Source organism: Rattus norvegicus, chromosome 8 (genome assembly GCF_036323735.1).
Source record: "Rattus norvegicus strain BN/NHsdMcwi chromosome 8, GRCr8, whole genome shotgun sequence".
NCBI lineage: Eukaryota > Metazoa > Chordata > Mammalia > Rodentia > Muridae > Rattus > Rattus norvegicus.
Window position 1 is genome coordinate 55,927,284 of NC_086026.1, and position 24,322 is coordinate 55,951,605.

Sequence of the window (24,322 nt, forward strand, 5' to 3'; positions counted from 1 at the left end):
ACATCTACCCAGTAAACAATTAAAACCCTTCCCAGCCCTTCAAGCTAAACATGCTGGGTGAATCCACATCAATAAATTTACCCAGACCTATCATTATAGTTCCTCCACCCCAATCCCAGTCTTTTAATATCTACTTCCACAGATATTCCCCAGACTCCTATTTGTGTAAATTGGAAAATTTATGTAGCTCTTAAATGTATAATAACCATTCCACAACTCAGATTTGGCACTTTGCCCTTTGGGATAGGTTGAGACATGAGTCTAGGTTATAGATCTAGAAGAAAAGTACATTGACATGGATAGATACATAGGAGAGTTGGAAGTGCTATCTTAGAGAAGCCCATAGTAGGATTGCTGTGCATATAGGAGGCCCCTAGTCAAGCATAGTAGAACTCCTATAGATTCTGTACTGTCTGCTAAGAGTACTACAAAATTTAGAGGCATAATGTCCTCACATTATTATGTTCCACCTATCTACCTTCATTTCAGTTCTTAAAATCATGTGTCTTCCCATCTGATCTTCTAGTATTATCAGATGATACCCTGAAATTTGAGAATACATTTTGTGCTATATTTCAGCCACTTGCACAATAATACTCTAGGTTTGGATTTCAGAATTTAGTACTAAGAACAAAGGACATGAAGTTTTCTTTCAGAGAAGAGAGTCACTGCCAGGGTTTCCTTCTCAGGATAAAGGGAACTTTGGAGAGTTGTAGGAGGAGTGATTACTGTATTGATATGAACTTTCTTTAGCTTGAATATTAATGGTAACTTGTGGGAGGGACTGAAGAGATTAGTGTTGTTGTCCTTCTGTAAGATGATGTTGGCTTGGACCACAGTGGTGGCAATATAGATGAAAATAAATAAATTGATATGGAATATAAATTGAAGATTAAGTCATTAAGGAATTGGTGGGATAAGAGAAAAAGAGGAATCATTCATGTCTTCTAGGCATTTGGGTGAGCATTGGGTAGGTGATGGTGACATTGGCCATTGTAGGAAATGAGATTAAGGAGGAAAGACTCAAAAGTAAAGAATAAGCAGTCTCTTGCACATTGAGTAGGGGTTGAGCAGGTAGCTAAGTTCTGCCATACACTCATCTACTCACTCCAAGCATGAATCTCTTATATAGTCCATACTTAAAATCTGACAAATTATCTCCCAAATGTCCTGTGGTACTGTGGTTTAAATGTGCAATGTCCCCCATAATCTCTTGTGGTTGAACTCTTGATTCCCAGCCATTGGTTCTGGATTGCGGAACCTTTAGGAAGTAGAGTCTCACTGGAGGAAGTGGGTGACTTGGGGTGGGACCATTACCTGGGCATGGGATTCTGGACTGTACAAAGTAGAAAAAGTGAGTTGACCATTAGGAAACTGTTTACTGACCTCTGCTCTTGATCAAGCACATGATATTACCAATTGCTTTAAGGCTCCGCCATCTTAAATTTCTCCACTAGGATGAATGGTATTTTTGAAATCGGAGCCAGAACAAGCTGGTTCTCCTGAAATTGCTTTGGTCAAGGTGTTTTAACACTAGGGCAAGATGGTAGCTAAGATATGTGGACACATTCTTTGCCTGGTACAGGGCTTGATGCCATAGCATGTGTTGCCTTTGGCCATGAGATCCCAATTTCCTTATCTGGGATTATTTCTCAACTTCAGTCTTTCATGATATCAACGGCTTCTCCTGTCAGTTGTATGCCTTTCAGTATGGTCATGTGTCCATGTTTCTTCACAGGTAATTTCAGCCAGAGAGCTACATAAATTGCATTATATGCTTTAGTCTGTCACATTGAGAAGCCTGTGGAATCAATTCACCCCACACCTGACCTCCTTTACTTCAATCACTGGTTATGCATTGTCTTCCAAACTTTCTTATAAGTTTACCATTTGCTTCTGGGTGATGAATGAGTAATCTATGGGGTGATAGTTTGACTTCTGTACTTTGTGATCATAAATACTCCAGTCCTCATCCAATTTGCACTCAGTGGCTTTAGTATCTTATTGACTGATTCATGCCTGAATCAATGATGTTTTGATATTTTTGCAAAATGACTTTTTAAAATGAGTAATTCCTCCTATGTGCATTAGTTGCCATACCACTGGAAGGAAGAGCTACCACACACCAGCAAACAGACTATGTCTTGCTCACCATGCGATGAGCTCCCTGAGAGCAGACACTATATAATTCAACGCTACCATAAATGCTAAGTGCAAAATTGATGCTCAGTAAATCTGTATTGAAGTGAGCTGCATTAAACTCACCCTTCAAATGTGGAAGATATTGAAAATCCCTGCCTCCACGGGGTTCTGTTAGGCCGAAAGATCTTGTATATGAGGAAGCTTTGTAGCTTGTAATGGGTTTTGCAGATGTGAGCTGGGGTCCTCCTGAGGTGCTTAAGTCCTGGCTGTCTCAGGCAGTTACAGGGAAGTATAGCTATGCTGATCCAGCAGGAGGAGGGAAATGACAGGGATTGACCATGAACATGGATCCCTACAAAAGTGGAGAAAGCAGCAGGACCCCACCTTCTCCCTTTTTTGACTTCATGGAAAGGTTGGGTGGGAATGCCTGCTTTGCTGATTCCACTCCTCCCACCCTCTCCTCCCCATCTTTGTGCCTTAGCACACTATCTTTCCAGTCTTCTCCCCTCTAGAAATTCGGAGAGTTTCCTGCAGCTGTCAGGCTTCTTTCCTTGAAGAATATCTCTAATCGCCCCGCCTGATTGGGTCTCGTTAGCAGGCTGGTGGCATTGATTGTACTCAATCAGCGTCCTCCTGCCCAGCTGGGAAAATGTCCCATTTGTTCCCCCTACTCTTCTTTCTACAACTATTTTACAGTTTTTCTGGGATGGGAGGAGGTTGGGAGGACCTTAATCTCAAAGGCCAATATTTTCTGCTGTCCCTGGTAACAGGGCTGTTTATGACTTTACTTTGTACAAAGCCTTTCTGCTCTGTCACAGAGTGTTTCTGGAAATGTCCCATGGGGTCTCTAGGTCCCTCGACGCCCATATCCCAGCTTATCAACAACAGTCACAAAGAACATAAAGAAGCATTTACTCACCATTACAGTTGACAAAATGTATTTGCATAGAGGAAACCATCTGCGAGTCAAACTCATCCTTTGGCATAAGAGACAGCGTTACCATGGTCACCAGTATTGCTGGATGAGAAAACTGAGGTCCAGGAAAGTTAAGGGACTTTCCCAGATCATACACATGAGAAGTGGCAGAGATAAGATTCCAACTCAGATAGACCATTGGCTACAGAGTGGGATTTTATTCTGATATGCCAACCCTCCTCCCTAGTTCAAATGAAGGCCACTCTAAGGCAGAAGGTGACTCTGATTCTGGGAATGCAAAGGAGGCATAATGCTTCTGTAGCACAATTAACAGATACCATCATGCCTCTGGGTGGATCAGGCAGCTTCCTGTGAGCTGATGCAACTCATATCCTTTTCTTGATGATTCAAGATCATAAAGCAAATATTTACCTCACTCCTCTAAATGAAAAGAATTGAAAATTGGCTAATTTTCTTGATGGAGAGATGGACAAAAATGAAAAGAAAAAGAAAAAGGAAAAGTGAACCATGCCTATGTTCTTAGGTCTCACAAGCAATGGCTAGCAGAAGTAACATCTTATAACTGTGCCATTCTTTGTGTCATTTGGTCCATGGGTTGTGACATGTCTGAGCAAACCATGTACAGTATTTGCCTTCAGTGAATGCAGTGTGGAGACTAAGAAAATGGAACCAAAGACCACCCTAAAGCTTCAAAGAAGAGAAAGTGAAACAGAAGATATACCAGACTCGAGATTCAGTGTTCATCTTGGGTATTGGGGCCAGAGTTCTAAGTGTTCTGTGAAAATGCAGCATTCTGCAAAACCTCTGGCAAGACTGGAAACAAGATTCCAAGCACTATGGTGAGACAGCATTCCACACTTCGTTCTAGATAGTTCTGCTCAGGTGGCAAACAGCCTGGACTCATGCCCTGACTGCTTCGCCATGTTCGTGTTTCTGTAATTTATATTATACGTCATTCCTGTGATGATTAAACTTCATAGTTATCTAGATGGGACTTTGAATCACCTGGGTGATACACCTCTGGATATATCTATGATGATGTTTCTAGAGAGGTTGAATTGAGGAAGAAAGGCCCATCCTGAATTCAGGCAATACCATCTCTAAATAAAAGGGAGAAAGCAAGTTAGGCATAATCATGTATTTTTTACTTTTCCCAACTGATAAAGTATGACCAGCTGCCTCATGCTCCTGTGTCCATGCCTTCCTACCAGGATGGACTGTATCCTTTCTTAAACCTTGAGCTAAAATGAATCCTTCCTTTCTTAAACTGCTCTTGTATTTTGTCATAGCAGAGGACAGATGGTAATTAGCACAGCACCTTCCCTACCTTTTCTGAGTTCTCAACCTGTGGTTGCAACTTCTTTATTTGTCACTGTGAACACATGAAAATAACATCAAGGCTGGGTGGTGGTAGTGCACTCCTTTAATCCCAGCACTCGGGAGGTACAGACAGGTGGATCTCTGAGTTCAAGGCCAGCCTGGTCTATAGTAAGTTCCAGGACAGCCAGAGCTGCACAGAGGTAGACTGTCTTGAAAAACAAAGAAATAACCAAAACCAAAACAAAAAACCAAAAACAAAAAAAGGAAAAAAAGAAAGAAGGGAAGAAAGAAGGAAAATAACATCAATACAGGCCTCCTATTCATCTTTCATCAATACGCTCTTTATGGGACATGAGACTCTAACAACATGGAAACTAGAATTTATTCCTATCTTTTACCAACTATGAACACTTTAGCCATGCTCCTGATACATCATGTCAGGATTTTAATAAGAGAATTACAACACACTTTATCCAGTTGTTATGAGAATTTAGTGAGAGGCAGTAGTCCACCCTTATAAGCAGAAGATACACTTCAAGACCTCACTGGTGTTTGAAATAAAGATAAAGACAGAATCTTATATTCATTATGCTTCTGCTCTGTCTACATAACCAAATTTCAAGCTTTTTCACATTCAGCAAGCATTTGTCACACATAGGGCTCATAACTTTTGCAATCCAATGTGCAATTGCCAAACTAGTATAACATTTTCCTTCTCAATTTCTCTGAAGGGAGGTTAGTTCACACATACTGTTGATCTTAGGGACCACAATTCTACTTCTTATATGAACGAAGCAATAAGTGATTCACATTCTAGTAGTCTGGATCATTGCTTCAGATATCACCATGCTACACAGAAAAATGCAGAACTTAAAATATTTATTTCTAGAAGTTTTCATGTAAAGTTTTGGGCCACAGTTGACCCAACCATGTATGTATAACCATGAAGAGTGAAACAGTGAATAAGGTGGACTATTGTGCTGGGTATAAAAACAAGAACACAGTCTTAACAGATTTTGGGGATTCTTTCTATGTTTATATACTTCCATATACATTGTATTTCAGAATTGTTTTGTTACTCCTATTTGCTTCAGTACTTGGGCAGGGACATCCTAGAACAGCTGCAAATATGGCCCACCACATTTGTAGATGAAAATGTTATATTGCAATGTCAAAGGGTCAAAGGTTTGGATACCCCTGAGAAGGTCAAGAGGTTTATCTTATTAATAGCAGTATTTCTAACATGTTGCACATTTTTCAGGGCAGGTGCTTAATAAATATGGGATGGAGTATGAGTGGATGGATAACCCAATGCTTGATAATTACAAGACAGGATATTGAAGATGAAAAAGGATATGGAATTAAAAAACACAATTGTGTTTGAATTTAGCTCTTTAGGGGCCCCTACCACTTATGAGGTAGGTATTATCCCATTTAATGGCTGAGGAGTTGCCACCCCAGAAAAGCTCACCATCAGGAGGAGGCTAAGCTAAGATTCATACCAAGTCCACATTTGTGTCCTGAGCTTTGTTCACTGTCCTAGAAACATCCATCCTAGCAGCCTCAATCTATTCTGTCTTGAACATACCGGCCTCTATTCAGCTTCCATGGTAGCATGCTATGTAGTTCCACAGTTTGACGATGTCTAGAGTTGAGCTTTGCTTGGAGTGTAAGCTGTCCTTCAGAGACCTGTGGGCCCAAGGTGTGTGCGGGGAACTGGTGGCTGCAATCTAGCATAGCTTTCCTCTCCATCCGTGTTGAACATCTATTCAATTGGATGGGCTCTTGAAATCCTCATTAGAAAGAAGATCTTCTTTTTTAAAATTTGCTGCATCGGCATGGGTACCTGAGTCCTAGAACTAGGGAAGGACTAAATACAGCCATCATACTTGGCGTCAGACTTAAGACTGTGAAAGCACAGAAGGACAAGGTGCCATGGAAGAAGCAGGTTCTTTTGTTGTCAGTTTGGGTCTCACATTCTTCCTAATTATGTGAGTCAGTGCGTTTGCCGCTTTGTTTATGTTCATATGAGTTGGGGACTTGTCATTGGCAACCAAGGAGTGTTGACAAATACCCTTGCATTTATTCACCAGAACCCCCCCCCCCCCAGCATACTCCTCACATTTTCCTGTCTGGCAGTGCAGTGAGGCTTGAGAATTGGAGATGGTGATCTGAAAGGGAGGTGTACAGTTCAGAAACAACAGGTATAATGTAGCTGCTCAAATGCACCAGTTTAAGTCAAATTATTTATTATTCTCCTGTCTTAAAGGCATGGACCACCTCTTATTCTCTTCTACGTTGTCTGTGGTACTTGGTGCAGATCCTCTCACACCCATGATGTGAGTAACTGATTTTCACAAACAGTGAATCTTTCTTTCATTTGGGCATTTGTCTTGATTTCTTCATGCACTTGAATAGCGCCTAATATGGGCTTAGAGCTGCATGAGGGGCTTCCTGGGGATATCATGTCCTCCTGGTTTCACCCTTCAGGTCTCAGAACAGGTGGAGCTTCATGATCTGCCCCCATCTTTGTCTTTTTTCTTTTGCAAAGTACAGAGAGTGCCCCTCCAGTCACTCGGCAAACACGTCGTCAGGATGTGATAAAAATACTTTGGATCTTTGTTTTAAAGTCTTGTTAAATTTTCTGTTTAAAAATGTTTTGTTCACATTGTGATAGGAGGTCTTTCAGCAATCAGTTCTGAGGAGCAGTCTTCCTCAGGCAGTCTGCATTCAAAGCAGTGTGGAGAGAGAGCTGGTTGCTAGGGGCAACACTAACTTCTAAGTGGGGATCTCTGCATGTGGATATAAAACCAATGCCCTGGGCCTCTGCAGGAGAGGGGTCCTATCACAGAAGAATAAATGAATTGCGAGTGATGGGCACACCTCCGGACTGTGCTGGTCACCCTTATTTGGAAACTAGTGAGCTGTCTCAGCCACTTGCATATGATATGAGACCATGACTCAAACACAGCTGGTAATTGCCTTTCCTGTGACAAGTCTGCTAGGAAGATACAAAGGGCCCAAGTCAATACAGTCACTTCCCCCATAGACCCTATCCCATGCAGCAGACCCAATCAGGGGTAGGAGTGCTGTACCACTGGCTATTTGCTTTATGGTAAGTGTGAAGTATGCATTCAGTTTTTAAACCAGCACAAAAGAAAACAAGCTCTTTCACCTTGAGGTACAGTTTTATATATTTTAACACGTGTATGTATTTGGGTTGTCACTACAATAAGGACACGGTACAGTTTTGCCACCTCTCAGAACTATCCCTTTGCTATCTCTCTATATTTTCTATACCAGTGACATCGTAGCGTCAGCTTTCAAAGCTCTTTCACATATCACCATGCCTTTGGGGTTTATCCAGGCTGCCACGTATATCCAAACTCACTCTTTTTTTGTTGCTGCATAGTACTCTATAGTCTTTGCATACTGTTAATTGTTGTTCCCGGATTCTATATTTGCAATTTGCCCAATGTTCTGCCTTCAACTCACCTGGCTTACATTTTTAGTCTATTACAGACACATAGAAAGTAGCACAGAATTTGAGTTGCCCAGTGCTCTTGAGCAAGGTGACCCTCTGCCTTCTTGTTTCTTCTCTCATCCTGAAAAACAGAAAGCAGCCTGTAATTTTTGTGATCTATTCAATGCCAGCTTGCTGCGTGTGCTTTTGCTTGGTGATTTTTGCCATTTAAAATGCGCCTAAGCACAATGATAAAGAACATTTCTACCTTGTGGAGAAAATATGTGGGTTAGAGAAGTTTGGTTTGGTCGTGAATGATAGTGTTGTTGGCCCGGAGCTCAATGTTAATGGTGTGTATAAAATAAGGTGTCTTTAAGCAGAAGCACAATAAAACATGGTTGTGTATTGATCAGTTAGTGGAAATGCTATGGCCGGAGCTTCGTTGAACCTAACTCGTTATTTCTCCTAGGAACAGTGCACTGTTCAATATCTGCTTATTCACTCCACAGAACATCGCTGTAAGAGTGACAAGAATCTGGGCTGAGGAGATGACTCCATGGGTAAAGAGCTTGATGCACAAGCATGAGGACCTGAGTTCAGATCCCCAGCACCCACATAAAAGCCAGATATGGTGGTCAGTGCGTATAACTCCAGTGCTAGGAAAGCAGAGGCAGGCAGATCCCAGGAGCTTGCTGGCTAGCTGGTCAAGCAGGAACAGTGAGTTCCAGGCTCAGTGCAAGACCTTGCTCAAGAAATAAGGCAGAAAATGATGAAACCTGAGTTAGCTTGTGGCCCCCATGTGTGCAAGCACTGGAGAACACCCTCACACCACGTTAATGCCACATTCACAAGCCTGCATGGAAGGATTCATCTTTAAGCTCTAGATTCAATGTCATGACCTATTTTCTAAAGGTTCCCGTATGGTGCTGGTAAGGCTCAGCCAGCATGTAAAACCGCTGTTTAGTTGATAAGGATAGTTTTCAATGCTATTTCCACAATTCTTCGTCGTTCTTTCCAAGACAGATGGCTGTTTAAATGCATGCAGATTACAGGTTCAGCAAAGACTGGCAGTGGGTTGTGACTAACCCCAGTGCTACTAACCATAGAACTGGTTTCTTACCTAAGGGTACGTTGGAAAAGTATATGAGTGAGATTTTCAAGGGAGAAGTCTCAGCATGGCTGTTTGCCACAACATGGTTCTATTTAGTGCTCTTGTCATCCCAACATTGGTCTCGTCTCTTTCAATACCAATAACTGTGTCACAGTGACTTCTCTCATTTCCTCAGGCTCCCTACAGTCCTCACAGATGCAAGAAGGGACCCTCATATCGGTAGCTCCTAGGCTCCTGTAGAACATGTTCTCTGCCCAGCACACAAGTTTCTCCAGGTCAGTCCTCATAGGTCATGTCACACTGTCTAATTCAGTAGTTGGTAAAGAAAGTTCTAGAATCCTCAACCCCCAGACAATAAATGATGCTATCTTCCTCATTCCTGTGCTTTCTGGACCCAGGGAACAGTGGAAGTGGATTTTCCAGTGGTCTGGCAAGGCAGTAGAGACTAATCACAGTAATAGGACAATCCCCTATAGTGAGAACTTTGAGGGTCAACTGGACCCCAGGGTGATGTAAGCCTTGTAAGGAGGGGTGATACTCAGCCACCTGGGTAATCTCTTCTGTGTGGAGAGAACTGTGGGTTATCATCTTGTATCTAGTTCTTCCTTTCTCTGCTCCAAGGAAGGAAGGTGTACTCTCTGGCTAGTGATCTAGAGAGATATGGACATGTTCAATGAAGCTCCTATTGGTTTTGGTAAGGACATATAGATTCTAGGATCTAGAGTGCCTTCTCCTATCTGTGATATTGGCCACACTGGGGGAAACCATTGGCCACTATTACATGATACACAGGTCTGTCAGGCTGTGTTAGTAACAGTGATGGGGAGGTCATGACTGTGGACACATCCACCATCTTAGCCTGCATTAGCTACAGAGGTATCTTCTATCACCCATTGGTTGCCATTGTCGTTATCCTCTGTTTCCTTTGAATGTGAAAGGAGAAGGACTTATACTGGGCGGTCCCTTGAGAGAGACAGAGAACCCAGGCTTCTTCCACAGTCAGCCCCATCTCTCTTTTCTATACATGGTTCTAAATATGCCCATTGCAGGTAGTGTCTCTGCCGAATCTGCAGTATGAACTCGGATTGAGAGGGTGAGTTATCACTGCTAATGAGAACTTAGTGATGCCCTCCCTGTCTGATGTCTCTGGAAGCTGGGCCACCAAAAGGGGAAGAGAGCAGCTTTGGTTTAGAAGTCCTGGTGTTGTTTGTGAAGTGCCACGGCCTTAGTGGATCAGTTACCTCCCTGGTAGAATGAAGTCTGCCACTGATGCCTCTCGATGATGTTGTGAGAACCTATGAGACGTGCTGGGAGCCTTGTCAACCGGGAGGCATGTGCAAACTGAACAGCAAACAGGCAGATTGAACATAAATCGGAGTTTCCTTAGGATTGGGGTCCAGGTGCTTCAGGGGCTAGTAAACAGAAAGCTTTAGAAAGTACATTTTAAATCTTGGATCCAACTTGATAAATACAAGGTTTCTGTCCTCACATCAGCTCCCAGCTGCTTCTGTGCATAGGGAGACAACAGGGTGAGAGAAAGACCTGGAGACAGAGGTTAGGGAAGGCTATAGTCTCACTTGCATCTGCTCAAGCACACACACAAAGATGTTTGAGATCACAGCATCCATTCCCCTCGCACATACTGCAGATGCCCATGGCTCTGATGGGAAGGGTGCCAGTCTCCGCAACTCCCAAATCCTGCCACTCATCCACCACTGGTTCATTTCCCAGCCCTCACCAGCTCCTGGTAGCCCAGAGTGCCTGGCAATCCTGTGAAAACTTGGACATCATTTCTCTAGAGATGAACAACAATTGAAAAAACCATCACTCCTTTTGGGGGTCTCTGTTTTCCTCTTTGTCTTGGCTACACACCATGATTTATCTCATCCACGGTGCTTTGGCTTGCCAGCGTCACTCTCAGAAAGTTCTTACCCAAACTAATTCACACCCTGCTCTCTCTCATACCTTGCATCTTCTACTCCCCAGCAGTATGTGCTCACATGTATGTGTGTGTACACTCAGACTTTGCTCACATCAAACAAACTTGTTAGATAAAAACCGAGGCTCGCACTAATGATAAATTAGGGGACAATTATTCCCTTTATAAAAGGATTCCTGATAAGGTTCCCCTAGTGCGTTTATAATGCAATTCAATTTACACTATATTCAGCAGTGAAGGGAGGCTCTCTGCATAAACAAGAGCCTGTGTAGGCAGGGCTCTAAGCACCGTGGAAAGAATTAGAGATACCAAAGACGGTTTTTATTGCTGGTAACAATGAGTTATCCTAGTACCCTGGAACAAAGGCAACCCATGACAATTTCTTCAGCCTTGGGAACACTATGAGGGCATGCAGGGATAGGGAGGAAGCACCCCTCTGTTTATGGGAACACTGAGGAAGCCAGGAGCCAGGGATGTTGGTTTTGTTTCAGGCATAGGAGAGACAAGGAAGATAGTATTCCTGGGTTCACCTGAGATCATTAGACTCAGGACTCCTAAGCTGAGGCAGTGGGGGAGTCACTGTCAGGACAAGTTTCTACACAGCTCGAGGGCTCTCTACCTACCGCTCTGTAGACATCCATCTTCCTCATTACCCTGGCATCTTGCTGAAGCCTCAGTGTCCTGGGTTAAGACTAGTGTCTGAGTTTTTCTAAAATGATTTCACTCTCAGGGGTTTGCTGACCACAGAAGCAGATGAGTCTTCTCTTGGAGTTCCCCCCAGAAAGTGAGCACACCTGCCTCCTCCCCCAATATCTCTCTGCAGTTCACCAGTTTCACTACCACTAGAAGCAGGTGAATTCCAGTTTCCAGATGGGAGAACATCCCTTGGATCTGGAGCCACCTAAGTGGGAGCCAGGAATAGAAGTTAGGTCCTCTGTAAGAGAGGCAAGCATTCTTAACTGTTGAACCATTTCTCCAGCCCCCTAAACTGAGAGCTTTCTAAGCTGTGCTCAGGTACAAAATTTGTCACCCCTAGATCAGATCATCACACCCACTGACATGCTGAGGCCCAGGGTAGACAGTTCTGTGCCCACCCCAGAGTTCTCTGTGCCTCTGTCTCTTTGCCCCCGTTTCAACCTCCATCTTGTACCAAGGGTCCTGAGAAGGCCATGAAGCTCCCTCAGGCTTGGGGAGGCCTCTACACCTTCTACTTGGGGCATCTTCTAAGGAATCTTTGGTGTTGCCATCTAAGACAGCAGGGGCAGAGAGGGAGCCTGGAGCTTTATTAACTAGTCTGTGGTACTTGAGTCATTTATTACATTTAAGCTGGTACCATCAAGTCTCAGTACTGCTTGCATACAATGAGAAATAAATTAGAGGCTGTCCAGAGATGCTTGGATCATCTGTGTGATTGCTGGGTTCATGAGATGAAGGTCTAAGGCTCTCTCTCTTCTTGAAAATTGGAAATTAGGCATTAATAAAACAGCAGGCCAAAGAACTGCCATGGAGATATCTGGGTGGCAATGTTGGTGGTGGTGGTGGCAGTGGGGTAGTGTTGATGTAAGTGTTGGTAGCAGTGGCAGCAGCAGTGATGGTGGTGGTGGTGGTGGCGGTGGCGGTGGTGGTGGCAGCAGAGGCAGCGGTGGTAATGGTGGTGGTGGCCCATAGTGGTGATGACTTCTCTTCAGATTAAGGGCTGGGCAAGGAGAGGCTGCTGGTCTAGGAGTGGGGAATTCCCAACCATTGTTTCCATGGCATGGCAAGCCAAGGGTCTCTGGAGAAGAGTGGGAGACTTTGACCCATGTATATAGGGGGTGAAGGTTTCCTGCCTCCTGCAAAGGGTTAAATGTCATGGAGGGTCCTTTTGTGGCTCCAGCTTGCCACTAGTCTGCATGTAGCCGTGGCTTCAGCAGTTAGCAGAACTTGTTTGGGTTTTGGTTCCCTTACCTGTGATAGGATGCAAGGCTGATTTCTCCACTGGGCACAGTCAACAGCCAACATTGTTTCAACTTCTGTTTAGGCCAGAGGAAGAGAAACTTTTAGGTTGAGATAAATATTCTAATATATATATACATATATATACATATATATCTTTATGTCAAATCAGTAATAAAATATAATTTTAAGATGAATGTGTATGTGTGAAAGGAACAGGAAGACACAAGTACTTGGGATATATGGGACCGCCTCCATTGGACAAGATTGTTCTAATATGTCCCATCTGCCCATGAGCTCTCCTTGGCCTGCCTTGGCTGTAGCATTTAGGCTTGGAATAGCCTCTTGTTTACTCATCTGTCCATGCATCTGCTGAGGGGCTCTGTGTCCAAGGAAGATAACAGTTGTCCTGCTGATGGGTAGTAGGAGTGCAGGATTGGAATCTAGTGTCTGTCACTTCCTTATTCACAGCCAGGGAAGAGCCAACCATGTGGCACCAAATACCTGCTCCAAATAGGCCTCAGCCTTTGGAATCCCTCTCATCCCTACCTTCTGTTCATCTGTACTGACAAACACTTTCAGAAGGACAGGGACAGGGACGTACCTTTACTTGTGGCAGTACTGCCTTCAGGGGCGGGTGGATGGAACCCCAAACACTGGACAGAACCACCCTGAGAAGCCCCGGCTTGTAGTTGAATGGCCTTTCCACCAGGTGGCAGGCTTGCTCTACATAGATGCATTGCTTAGAGTACTTACCTGACAATGGCCAGAGGGGTCTGAGGATGCCAAATCAGCCTGAGGTCCCGGGATTGTTCAGCTAAGCCTGTGTGTGGCTTCGGAGGCAGGGTCTAGATCTCTCAAATTGTTATTGGACTGGATTCTACTTTCTGGGGGACCTTGTTCTCAAAGTGCCTAGATGCAGACGGCAGATGTTTGAACAGAGCGCCCCCTGGAGCAAGGACTGCTGATTTGACCAGAGTGGGATCTGGTATCTTGGGAGACTTTCTCTGCACTCTAGTTCTGCAGGTAGGTCCTAGCTGCTGGCTCTGGTTTAGGGCATGATGATGCCTGCCTGTTTACTCTGGTGGTTCATTCCTCTCCCACTCACTAACCAGACTTTCACAAAGTGTCCACCTACAGCAGACAGCCGAGGTCAGCCACCTTATCAACCCTCTTAGGGGCATGTAAATGGCATCCTTTCTCTAGCACCCTGGGATTTCTCTGAGTAACTCCTAGAAACAGAACACTGGCCACACGTAGGACCATCTCTGCATCAAGAAGAGATCCAAGTCCTGGTCAGTTGTATGCCAGAGAGAGAGAGAGAGAGAGAGAGAGAGAGAGAGAGAGAGAGAGAGAGAGCGCGCGCACGCGAGCCAGGAGTAGCTGCAGGAGTAGGGGAGAGCTGCAAGCTCTGGCCTGGATCACTGGGAAGTGAAGGGGAGGCATCAGATCCTTTGGGGAGGCAGAGGCATACGGCACTGGCCTCTTTGTCTCCAGCAGTTCCAGTGGCCTCCATTCCTGAGCCAGTGTTCAGAGTCCCTTGCCCCATTGCCAGCCAAGCCTGCACTGCCTTAGAGCTGGTGGCTCGGGCTTCTTCTGCAGCACTTCCTGTTCTTCTCAACCAAGAGGCCAGGAAGACCATCTCTCCTAGCTCTGTCACTCCCCAGCCTGGACTGTCTCCCAGCCCCACCCCTGTCCCATCTTCACAACCCCCACTGGTGCCTCATTTCTGAGTGGAGGGCACCCTTCCTCTGAGATTAGGAGAGTCTCACCAGCCCGGTTGGGAGTTACAATAGAGCGTAATGTTCCTGTTGTCTCTGAGTCGGAACTACAGCTTACAGAGACAGAAGAAGGGATGCAGAGAGAAGAGAAAAGAAGGGTTAAGAAGGAGAGTAGGAAAACAGAGGTATACACAAGTACACACAGGCACACACAGGTACACACAGGCACACACAGGCACACACAGGCACACACAGGCACACACAGGTGCATACAGGCACACACAAGTACACACAAGAACACACAAGTACACACAGGCACACACAGGTGCATACAGGCACACACAAGTACACACAAGAACACACAAGTACACACAGGCACACACAGGTGCATACAGGCACACACAGGCACACACAAGTACACACAAGTACACACAGGTATACACAAGTACACACAGGCACACACAGGTGTACACAGGCACACACAGGCACACACAAGTACACACAAGAACACACAGGTGTACACAGGCACACACAGGCACACACAAGTACACACAAGAACACACAGGCACACACAGTCACACAGAGGCACACACAAGTACAAACAAGTACACATGAGTACATACAGGCACACACAAGTACACACAGGCACACACAGGTGCACACAGGCACACATAGGCACACACAAGTACACACAGGCACACACAGGTGCACACAGGTGCATACAGGCACACACAGGCACACACAAGTACACACAAGTACACACAGGTATACACAAGTACACACAGGCACACACAGGTGTACACAGGCACACACAGGCACACACAAGTACACACAAGAACACAGGCACACACAGTCACACAGAGGCACACACAAGTACAAACAAGTACACATGAGTACATACAGGCACACACAAGTACACACAGGCACACACAGGTGCACACAGGCACACACAGGCACACATAGGCACACACAAGTACACACAGGCACACACAGGTGCACACAGGTGCATACAGGCACACACAGGCACACACAAGTACACACAAGAACACACAGGCACACACAGTCACACAGAGGCACACACAAGTACAAACAAGTACACATGAGTACATACAGGCACACACAAGTACACACAGGCACACACAGATGCACACAGGCACACAGGCACACAGGCACATATAGGCACACACAGGCACACACAGGCACACACAAGTACACACAGGTATGCACAAGTACATACAGGCACATACAGGCACACACAGGCAGGGAGGCACACTGCTCTGAGGCATGGGGGTTCTTATTGAGCTGCTCGGCCCTCTGATGGAGTCCCTTTGTCTTGCCTGGGCTCCTGAGAAGGGGTGGGTGGCCTCCTCGGGACTGGCTCTCCTGTGTCTGTTCACTGCCCAGTCCATGAAACTCCCACTCGTGCTCAGATGAGGAGAGGCCAAAATCTTCAGTCCTTACACTTGTCACCCCAAATTGGATCTAACCGCCTCTCTCCCTCCTAGTTTCCTTAGTAACTGACAGTTCCCCAGTGAATGCCAGACCCTGGGTGACAGACCGCTGTCACAGTCTCTCTCCTGACTGCCCCTCCTCAGCCCACGCAGACTCACAGAGGATGCTGGGGTAGGCTATGGAGTAATCAAAACATGGGGGGGGGTTCATTAAGACCTTTATTACCCCACCGAGAGGAAGCCCCATACAAGACTGGGGCATGCTAGAGGAGGTGGCTATTCAGGGACACAGGGAGGAGACTAAACCCTGTCTCCATCCCTTTTCCCTCTCCATGAATCTATCTTGGGGTGGGAGAGGTGTGAGGTGGGTCTGTGGAAATGAGGGGTACTTGTATGTGGTGGGGGAAGAAACCAGAGGGTGAAACCTGATTGTGTTCATTAAGGCAACACAAAACTGGGAGCCGTAGTAATAATTAAATTAATTATAAAAGCAATTTGCTTTTGAAAATTTGATTTGACAGCTTACTAGTGGCCACACTGATCTAGCAGCTCCGGCTTAAAAATAGTCAGAACCAAAAAAAAAAAAAAAAAAAAAAAAAAAAAAAAAAAAAAAAAACCCAACCAGAAGCAGCAGCTAATTTTAATTAGATGCCGGGTTGGTAAACAGAATTCAGCACCACCCTTTCATTGGGGCTGACTTGGGCTTAAGGGATGTCAGGATTGGTTTGGAGGAAGGCAGGGGAGGAGTGGTGGGTTTCTTCCTTCTGAGAGCAGCCACAGGCTCTGGTGGTCCAGGCCTAGGTGCCCAGGACAGGCTCCCTTCCTTCCCACTGCCTATCTGATCTGCTCAGAGACCCTTTCTGGGTTTTGTCCTGTGTGACCTTGGCAGAAACCGCTCTGTTTCTGGGCTTGCTGCATTTCAGCTGTGTGGCTACGTGTGTGTGTGTGTGTGTGTGTGTGTGTGTGTGTGTGTGTGTGTGTGTGTGTGTGTGTTTGTGCATGCATGAGTGCTTACGTGGATGCAAATGACTGTGTATGTGTTAGAGAGAAAATTATATGTATATTACTTATTTAGTAGATATAATCTATTATATAGACTACACCTACTGAAACACTTCCAGGGAGGGGGAACCACCCTCTCTAGAAAACTCTACGGTCTCAGAAGCAGAAGTTTTAGTGAAGGCCAAGGAGGCTGAGTCTGGCAGACAAGGCTGCTATCTCCCGAGAACCTCAGGAGTCTAGGCACCCTGGGCCCCCTTCTCTCTCAGGACAAGCATGCATTTCTGGCTCACCTGCCTTGTTGTCAGTCTCTCCCACCCACTCCCTACGGTATGCAGGGATTTGATTCATCCCCAGTCCTGCTGCCTGGCACAGAGCCCAGCGTCTAATGGGCATCCAGTAAGTGTCAGCTGAATGGAACGAAACCCCAGCCACCAGCACCCTCTGACCACCTCTTCCAGCTCACACTTGATTACCTGCCCTCCTCCCCCTCCTGGGCCCAAGCTCCTGCTTCTTAGCACTTCTAGTCTTTGCAGCTGAAGCCTCTCTCTCCAAGGTCACCCTTGTTCCCTTGCTTCTATTCTAGGCTCCTCCCTTCTCACCTCCCCTTTCTGCTTCCCCATAACTCTGGCTGACATTGTTGGCCACCCCTCAGTGCAGCTGCTGGTGGGGTAGGGGCATAGACCTGCCTTGTCCTTGGTGATCACACAGGGACTTCGGCCTTCTTTGGGGTACACAGATGCAATCAAGATGTGGCCATGACCTTTGCTGCTCAGGTTTTTGTTGACCAGTTTCTGAATAGGTAAATTCAGCTTGGGTGGGTGTTTTGGTTCCTGTTTTTCAGACAGCAGAGTTTGGTGCACAAAAAGGTTCTTCACAGCCCTTGCCTAAAATCTTCCTGCTCCTTTCCTACATCCCTTTCTCTTTCCTCTCCCTTCCCATTCCTCCTCTCTCCTCTCCTCTCTCAATAGCCCTCCCCCAGATTTCCATTCAGCTGTTCTCCCTCTGACCTTCCAAATTAGAATCTTTTAGCAAAGCCCTATGGTATTTGACCTTAGTAATTCCTCTTCTCCCTGCTCCCTGTCCCTCTCCCCTCTGCTATCTGCCTCAGCTGAATTGTCTGTCCTTGACCTCAAGGGTCTGTTCTTGTCACCCTACCAACACTGATATCCATGTTAAGCCTACAGGGACACTCTCCTTGGTGTCCATTTTATGGAGTTCTAGGTATAGGGTTCTAGGTGCTTGCCTGTTAGCTATTCTCTGGGTCTATGGTGCAAATTCTGGTGTGGAGCCATATTTCAGAAGGTGTAGAGAGGGGCACAGAGATTTAATGGCACCAAGGAAGCCTGGCCTATTTGCAGTGGAGAACATTCAAGGAAAGGCCAGCAAGAGTTCCATGGGGAAGGAGAATAGGTAGAAGTTAGGACTGTTCATGAAGCTGGAACAGGAAATGGGAAGAACTGGGGGGAGGCCATTCATCCCAGAGGCTAACTGTGGGAGGAGGTCTCTCCTGTAGGTCTGTAACAGTGCCATGGAATTCTCGCTTTGGGGAGCAGAGGGGTGTAGATGAGGGTGATTGTGGTGTGTGTGTGTGTATGTGTGTGTGTATGCGAGTGTGGGAGTGTGTGGAAGTGTGTATGTGAATGTGAGTGTGAGTGTGTGTATGAGTGTGCAAATGTGTGAGAGTGTGTGAAAGTGAAATGTGTATGTGAGTGTATGAGTGAGTGTGTATGAGTGTGCAAATGTGTGAGAGTGTGTATGAAAGTGAAGTGTGTTTGCCTGTGTGATTGAGTGTGTGTATGTGTTTATGTGAATGGGTGTGTGTGAGTGAGTGTGTGAGTGTGTGATTGTGTGTGTGAGTGTGTATGTGAGTGTATATTTGAGTGTGTGTGTATGTGTGTGTTCAGAAGGTGAAGGTGAGGAGCAGATATATAATTACAACTCCACTGATTATAGAGTCTATGACGTTGAACAATTACTTAGTCTTCCTGGGTCTCAGTTGTTCATGTGGAGAATGAAGATATTTATAGTATCTAAAAGGTTGCTGTGAGGATCAAAGGAAAGACCATGTGTAGGCTCTAGCAGGGATCCTTGGATGCAGTCAGTGTTTTAAAGGATGTCCTGGTCAGTAACTGCAATTAACTCCACTCCTTGTGTAATGACAGAAACTCATGTGATGGAGCTGCAAGAGACTTTGACCTAGGCCAACAGTGTCCCTTCAAAGCTGGAGCCCCAGGCATGCCTATTACTTGGATCACTTGTGCAAGGCTGCCTGTGGGTTCACTTGGTAAGGAAGCAGGGGCCAGGCCCCAGGGGCTTCCAATCTAGTGCCATGACAGGATATTTTGGAGTTCTGAAGTCAGATTACTATTAGACAGAAAATGATGAACAAGGCTGTCATGGGGTGGGGGTGGGACATAGCCTTGCCTATGAGAACCCAGCTCATCAGACAGAAAGGGGATGTGTCCTCCTCCTTTGTCTCCACCTCCCAGCATTGACTGAGCAGGCCTTCCTGGAGGAAGTGAGGTTCTGCAGAGAACATGATCAACTTCACACAATATTCTTGCTGAAAACCCTTTGTGCATTTCTTCCCATGAAAGATTATAGATAGATAGATAGATAGATAGATAGATAGATAGATAGATGATGGATAGATAGATAGGTGATGGATAGATAAATGATAGATAGATAGATAGATAGATAGATAGATAGATAGAGGATAGATAGATAGATAGATAGATAGATGATGGATAGATAGATAGGTGATGGATAGATAAATGATAGATAGAGGATAGATAGATAGATAGACAGACAGACAGACAAGAGACAGACTGACAGGCAGGCAGGCAAAATTACACCACCCAAGTCCTACCATAAGATTGACAAGAAGATACCACCATCCTAGCTCTTCCTGTGGATTCACTTTGCCTCTTGAGAGGACAAGCACTGAGCTCACCCAGAGACATATGGGTTCACAATTTATTACCTAAGTCCAACTCCAAAACAAACCTTACTTTTGTACTAGGTGATGTTGGACAAAGTTACTTCACCTTGTTGGATTCTGTATCCCCCACATGCAAATTAACAGGGATGTACCCTCAGGGAAGACTGGTGTTCCTTCAAAGGGGCATCTTATGGTTTGATCCTCCTTGATACCATTAGACAAGAGTGTGGACAGTCCTGGCAGTGTGGCCAGCTGCATCCAGAAAGGACACCCTGCTCCAGGCTCGGTGCTGGCTGGTAGAAAGAAGTTGGGTATCAAGACAGGCAGTCCTGGCTTAATTTCTGCCTCTGACATAGTGTGATCTCAGGCTACTATTTGTTTCCTATAAACAGAGCCATTGTATTCTTCTAACACAATTTACTGTGAGATAAGATGAAGATAATGGGAAAATCGGTCATTAAAAATTTCTCAAATTTCTTGTAACAGACAAAACCCACTTTGGTGGTTTGTGTAAGAATATCTCCTATTTTCTTTATGGCTTGGTCCTGCCAAAGCTGGACCCCCCAGTGTAGGGGAATGTCAGGGCGGGGAGGTGGGGAAAGGTGAGTGGGTGGGGAACACCCTCTTAGAAGAAGGGGGAGGGGAAATGGGGTAGGGAGTTTATGGACAGAAAACCAGGAAAAGCTCTAACATTTGAAATGTAAATAAAAATATCCAATAAAAAAAAAGACATAGTTTAAATTTGGTTTTGCTGTGGAGTATCTTGTTTTCTCCATCTATGACGATTAAAAGTTTTGCTGGGTATAATAGTCTGGTCTGACATCTGTGGTCTTTTAGGATCTGCAAGACATCTGCCCAGGCTTTTCCGGCTTTTCAAGTCTCTATTGAAAAGTTGGGTATAATTTTGCCTCTATATGTTACTTGGCCTTTCCCTCTTGCAGCTTTTAATATTCTTTCTTTGTTCTGTGTTTTGATTATCATGTGGCAGGAGGATTTTCTTTTCAGGTCTGTTCTATTTGGTGTTTTGTAAGCTTCTTGTACATTTATAGGCCTCTCTTTCTTTAGTTTGGGGAAGTTTTCTTCCATGATTTTTTTGAGAATATTTTCTGGGCCTTGGAGCTGAGACTTTTCCCCTTCTGTTCCTCTTATTCTTAGGTGTGGTCTTTTCATGGCATCCCAGGTTTCTTGGATAATATGTGTCAGAAGCTCTTTATATTTAACATTTTCCTTGACTGATGTATCAATCTCTTCAATCATATCTTCTACACCTGAGATTCTCTCCTCCCTCTCCTGTGTCCTGTTGGTGATGTTTGCATCTGTTGTTCCTGTTCTCTTCCCTGGGTTTTCCATCCTCAGGATTCCCTCAGGTTGTGTTTTCTTTGTTGCTTCTATTTCCATGTTCAGGTCTTGAACAGTTTTATTCATTTCCTTCCCCTGTTTAATTGTATTTTCCTACACTTCTTTAAGGGATTGATTCATTTCCTCATTAAAGTTCTCTATGATCTTTTGAAGATTGACTTAAGGTCAGCTTGTGCTTCTTTGGCAACGTTGAGATATCCAGGGCTTGCTGTGGTAGGGTAGCTGGGGTCTGGTGGTACCATATTGCCCTTGCTGGTTGTGCTTTGACGATTGCCTTTAGCCATCTGGTTGTCCCTGGCGGTCTGGATGTTCTTGATGCTGACAGGACTCCTTGGAGAGGCAGGTAGAACTTTGGGCAATGGAAGTCAGGGAATGGTGTGCTGCTCACTTCCGCTGTCTGTGACCCAGGTGGATCCAGCAAGCAGGGGATAGCTGGGATGAGGTCTAACCTGGGTGTCCCAGGAGGCCCAAGGCCTGGATTTTCTTGAGGCCCAACAGGCCTCCTCAGGAGGGAAGGAACTTAAAAAGAGCCTCTGTCACTGGACAGCAGCAGTATACAACTTTAAACCAGCACCCGGGAGACAGAGGCAGATGGATCTTTGTTGCATTAAATAATAAAAAAGGATATACCTTCCCACACTATCACCAGCTACTCTCTGCCCCAAGTGGTCTCACTGTCTCCATGGCTGGGCCCATGCAGCGATCACCCATCTCGAGGTGAGCTGCCACAAATCCCTGAAATCTGGTAAAATCAAAAGTCTAGAGGCTTGTAATTTATCAGTCAGATTTATATCAGTAAATTCTCAACCCACAAAACGCCCAAACAAAGAACTCAGAGCCAATTGATATTGATATAAGTTGCCCACTTACATTGGACAAATTGTCCTGTAATAACCCATTCCTTATATGATATTCATAGCTACCTGGGGCTATTTAAAGCCACATGGATCTGGGTCATCCTTCTCTTCTTCCTTCTTCCTTCCTTCTCCTCTCCGTACTCTGTCCCATCTTTAAAATTCTCAGCCCGCCTTTTTCACTGCCCAATCATAGGCCCTTGCCTTAGCTTGTGCCTGCCCTCACCTGCATATAGACAGCTACCCACAGATCTCTGTGAGTTCAAGGCCAATCTGGAATATAGAGTGAGTTCCAGGACAGGTAGAGAACCCCTGTCTCAAAATCAATACAAAACATCCAAACCAAACCAAATCAAAACCAAAAGAGCTCCCTCCATGGGCCTGAGCCTGGAACTAGGTCTCTTTGCTCCAACAAGTCACCAGGAACCATCACAGGCATCCCAAGAACCATGTCCTCACCTCTCTGGGAAGATGGGAAAAGCCGCTGAGAGAGCTGGGCCTTTGCCATTGAACAAGAGGCTCCCTAACAACTAGCAAAGGGCTGAAGGCAGAGGGTAGTTCTGGGATACTCAAAAGTACCATTGCCGATCAGAGCCAGGAGACTGCAGCAGCCTCTTGGCTGCAGGAGTGTTATCAGTGGGTCCTAGCACAGGGGGAGCTGAGGCTTGGGGTAATCCACAATTAATTTCATCTTTGTTTGGAATTCATAAAATCATTAGATTTTTCTAAAGACACTGACCTGCCCTTTGATGCTTAAATGTGATGGGGAGTAAGCGGGCAGCTCTGTGGCCTCTGGGTATGTCCCTGTAGTCTTACTATACCTCGCTGGAGGCAGAGCATGCTGTAGCTAAAACCTACAAGCTGACTTCCGTAGATGCTGTGTGGAGAGACATGAAAGTAGTTCTTTGAGCTTGTCATTGTGTCTCCTGTGCCTGCGGTAGAGCCTGGTGCCCACAGTAGGTGCTTGTCACCTGTTTGTTAACTGGAAACAAAGGCTTTGAGTGGTGACGTACAATCCCCTAGAGTGGTTCAGACACAGACTGGCTGTGTCGAGAGTTCAGTTGTCTCATCTGTAACATGAGGCCAGTGGAATTCCAGGAGGTAGACAGAACGGGGAGCAGGTAGCAGAGGGCGTCATTTCAGCACTGGGCAGTGTGTGCGTGCACATATGCAAACCTTGAGTTTGAGCTCAATGTGGGCTTCTTAAACTAACAAACAAAAGCCAACAACCTAAGTCACAACTAACTAACTAACTAACTAACTAACTAACTAACTAACTAACTAACTAACTGGAAAAGCAAACAGAAAAGAGAACCCCCGAATAGTGCTACCCTGTAGGGTTGCTATGAATGCAAAGAGTAGAACGTATCAGAACTGTGCGCTGTGATGCTGATAACCCCGAGTCCAGTTTCTCAGGAATTTTCTTCCATCTGGTATTTATTCTAACTCATTTCCTTTCCTTCTTTCTCTCTTTTCTCTACCGTCTCTCCTTCTGTCTGACATTTCTTCCCTCTGTCCCTCCCTTCTTTTCTCCCTTCCTCCCTCCCTTCCTCCCTCCCTTCCTTTCTTTTTTCCCCGGGTCTTGGTATATAGTCCAAGCTGGCCTTAAATTCAGTCCTCTGGGCTCTTCTTCCTCAACTCTCACAGGACCATGAGTAGCAGGCCACACTAGCCTTGAATATCATTAACAGTCTTAGAAGGGATCCCCACCCCACCATGGCATTTTCCCCTGGACATTACACCAGCGGGTGCACGGAGCCAAGGGCAGGCTCACAGCTGTCCCCTCTACCTCCTGCAAACACTTCCTTGTTCCTTGTTGTGTGAATGTGGATGCTCTCCTCCCGTCTTCCAGGCTCCTGTTTGAGCAGTGGCAGCTTGAACAATCCCTAGGTGGAGGTGCTGTTTGGGAAATTGTCAACCTTTTGGACCCAGGGCCTTGCTGGTAGATATTGAGTTACAGGGGAAGGGTTAGATCAATGGTTCTAGACTTTCTTAATGCTTTGACCCTTGATTGCAATTCGTCATGTTATGGTAACCCCAACCATGAAAATGTTTTGATTGCTACTTGGGCCGGCTATGAATCATAAACAGCTGATATGCAACCTCTGTGGAGTGGTCATTCAACCCCCAAAGAGGTCTTGACCCAC

At 45.4% G+C, this 24,322-nt stretch overlaps 1 protein-coding gene across 1 annotated transcript; it reads right to left on the reverse strand.

Annotated features, from left to right (window-relative positions):
- Positions 1–7,568: 7,568 nt before the first annotated feature.
- Positions 7,569–16,548, reverse strand: LOC120094138 (uncharacterized). The gene is made up of 2 exons (XM_063266397.1): positions 13,604–16,548; positions 7,569–12,924 (listed from the first exon to the last, which is right to left on the reverse strand). The coding sequence occupies exon 1, from the start codon at positions 15,811–15,813 to the stop codon at positions 14,728–14,730; it is 1,086 nt and encodes a 361-aa protein (XP_063122467.1). The 5' UTR covers positions 15,814–16,548; the 3' UTR covers positions 7,569–12,924; positions 13,604–14,727.
- Positions 16,549–24,322: the final 7,774 nt, after the last annotated feature.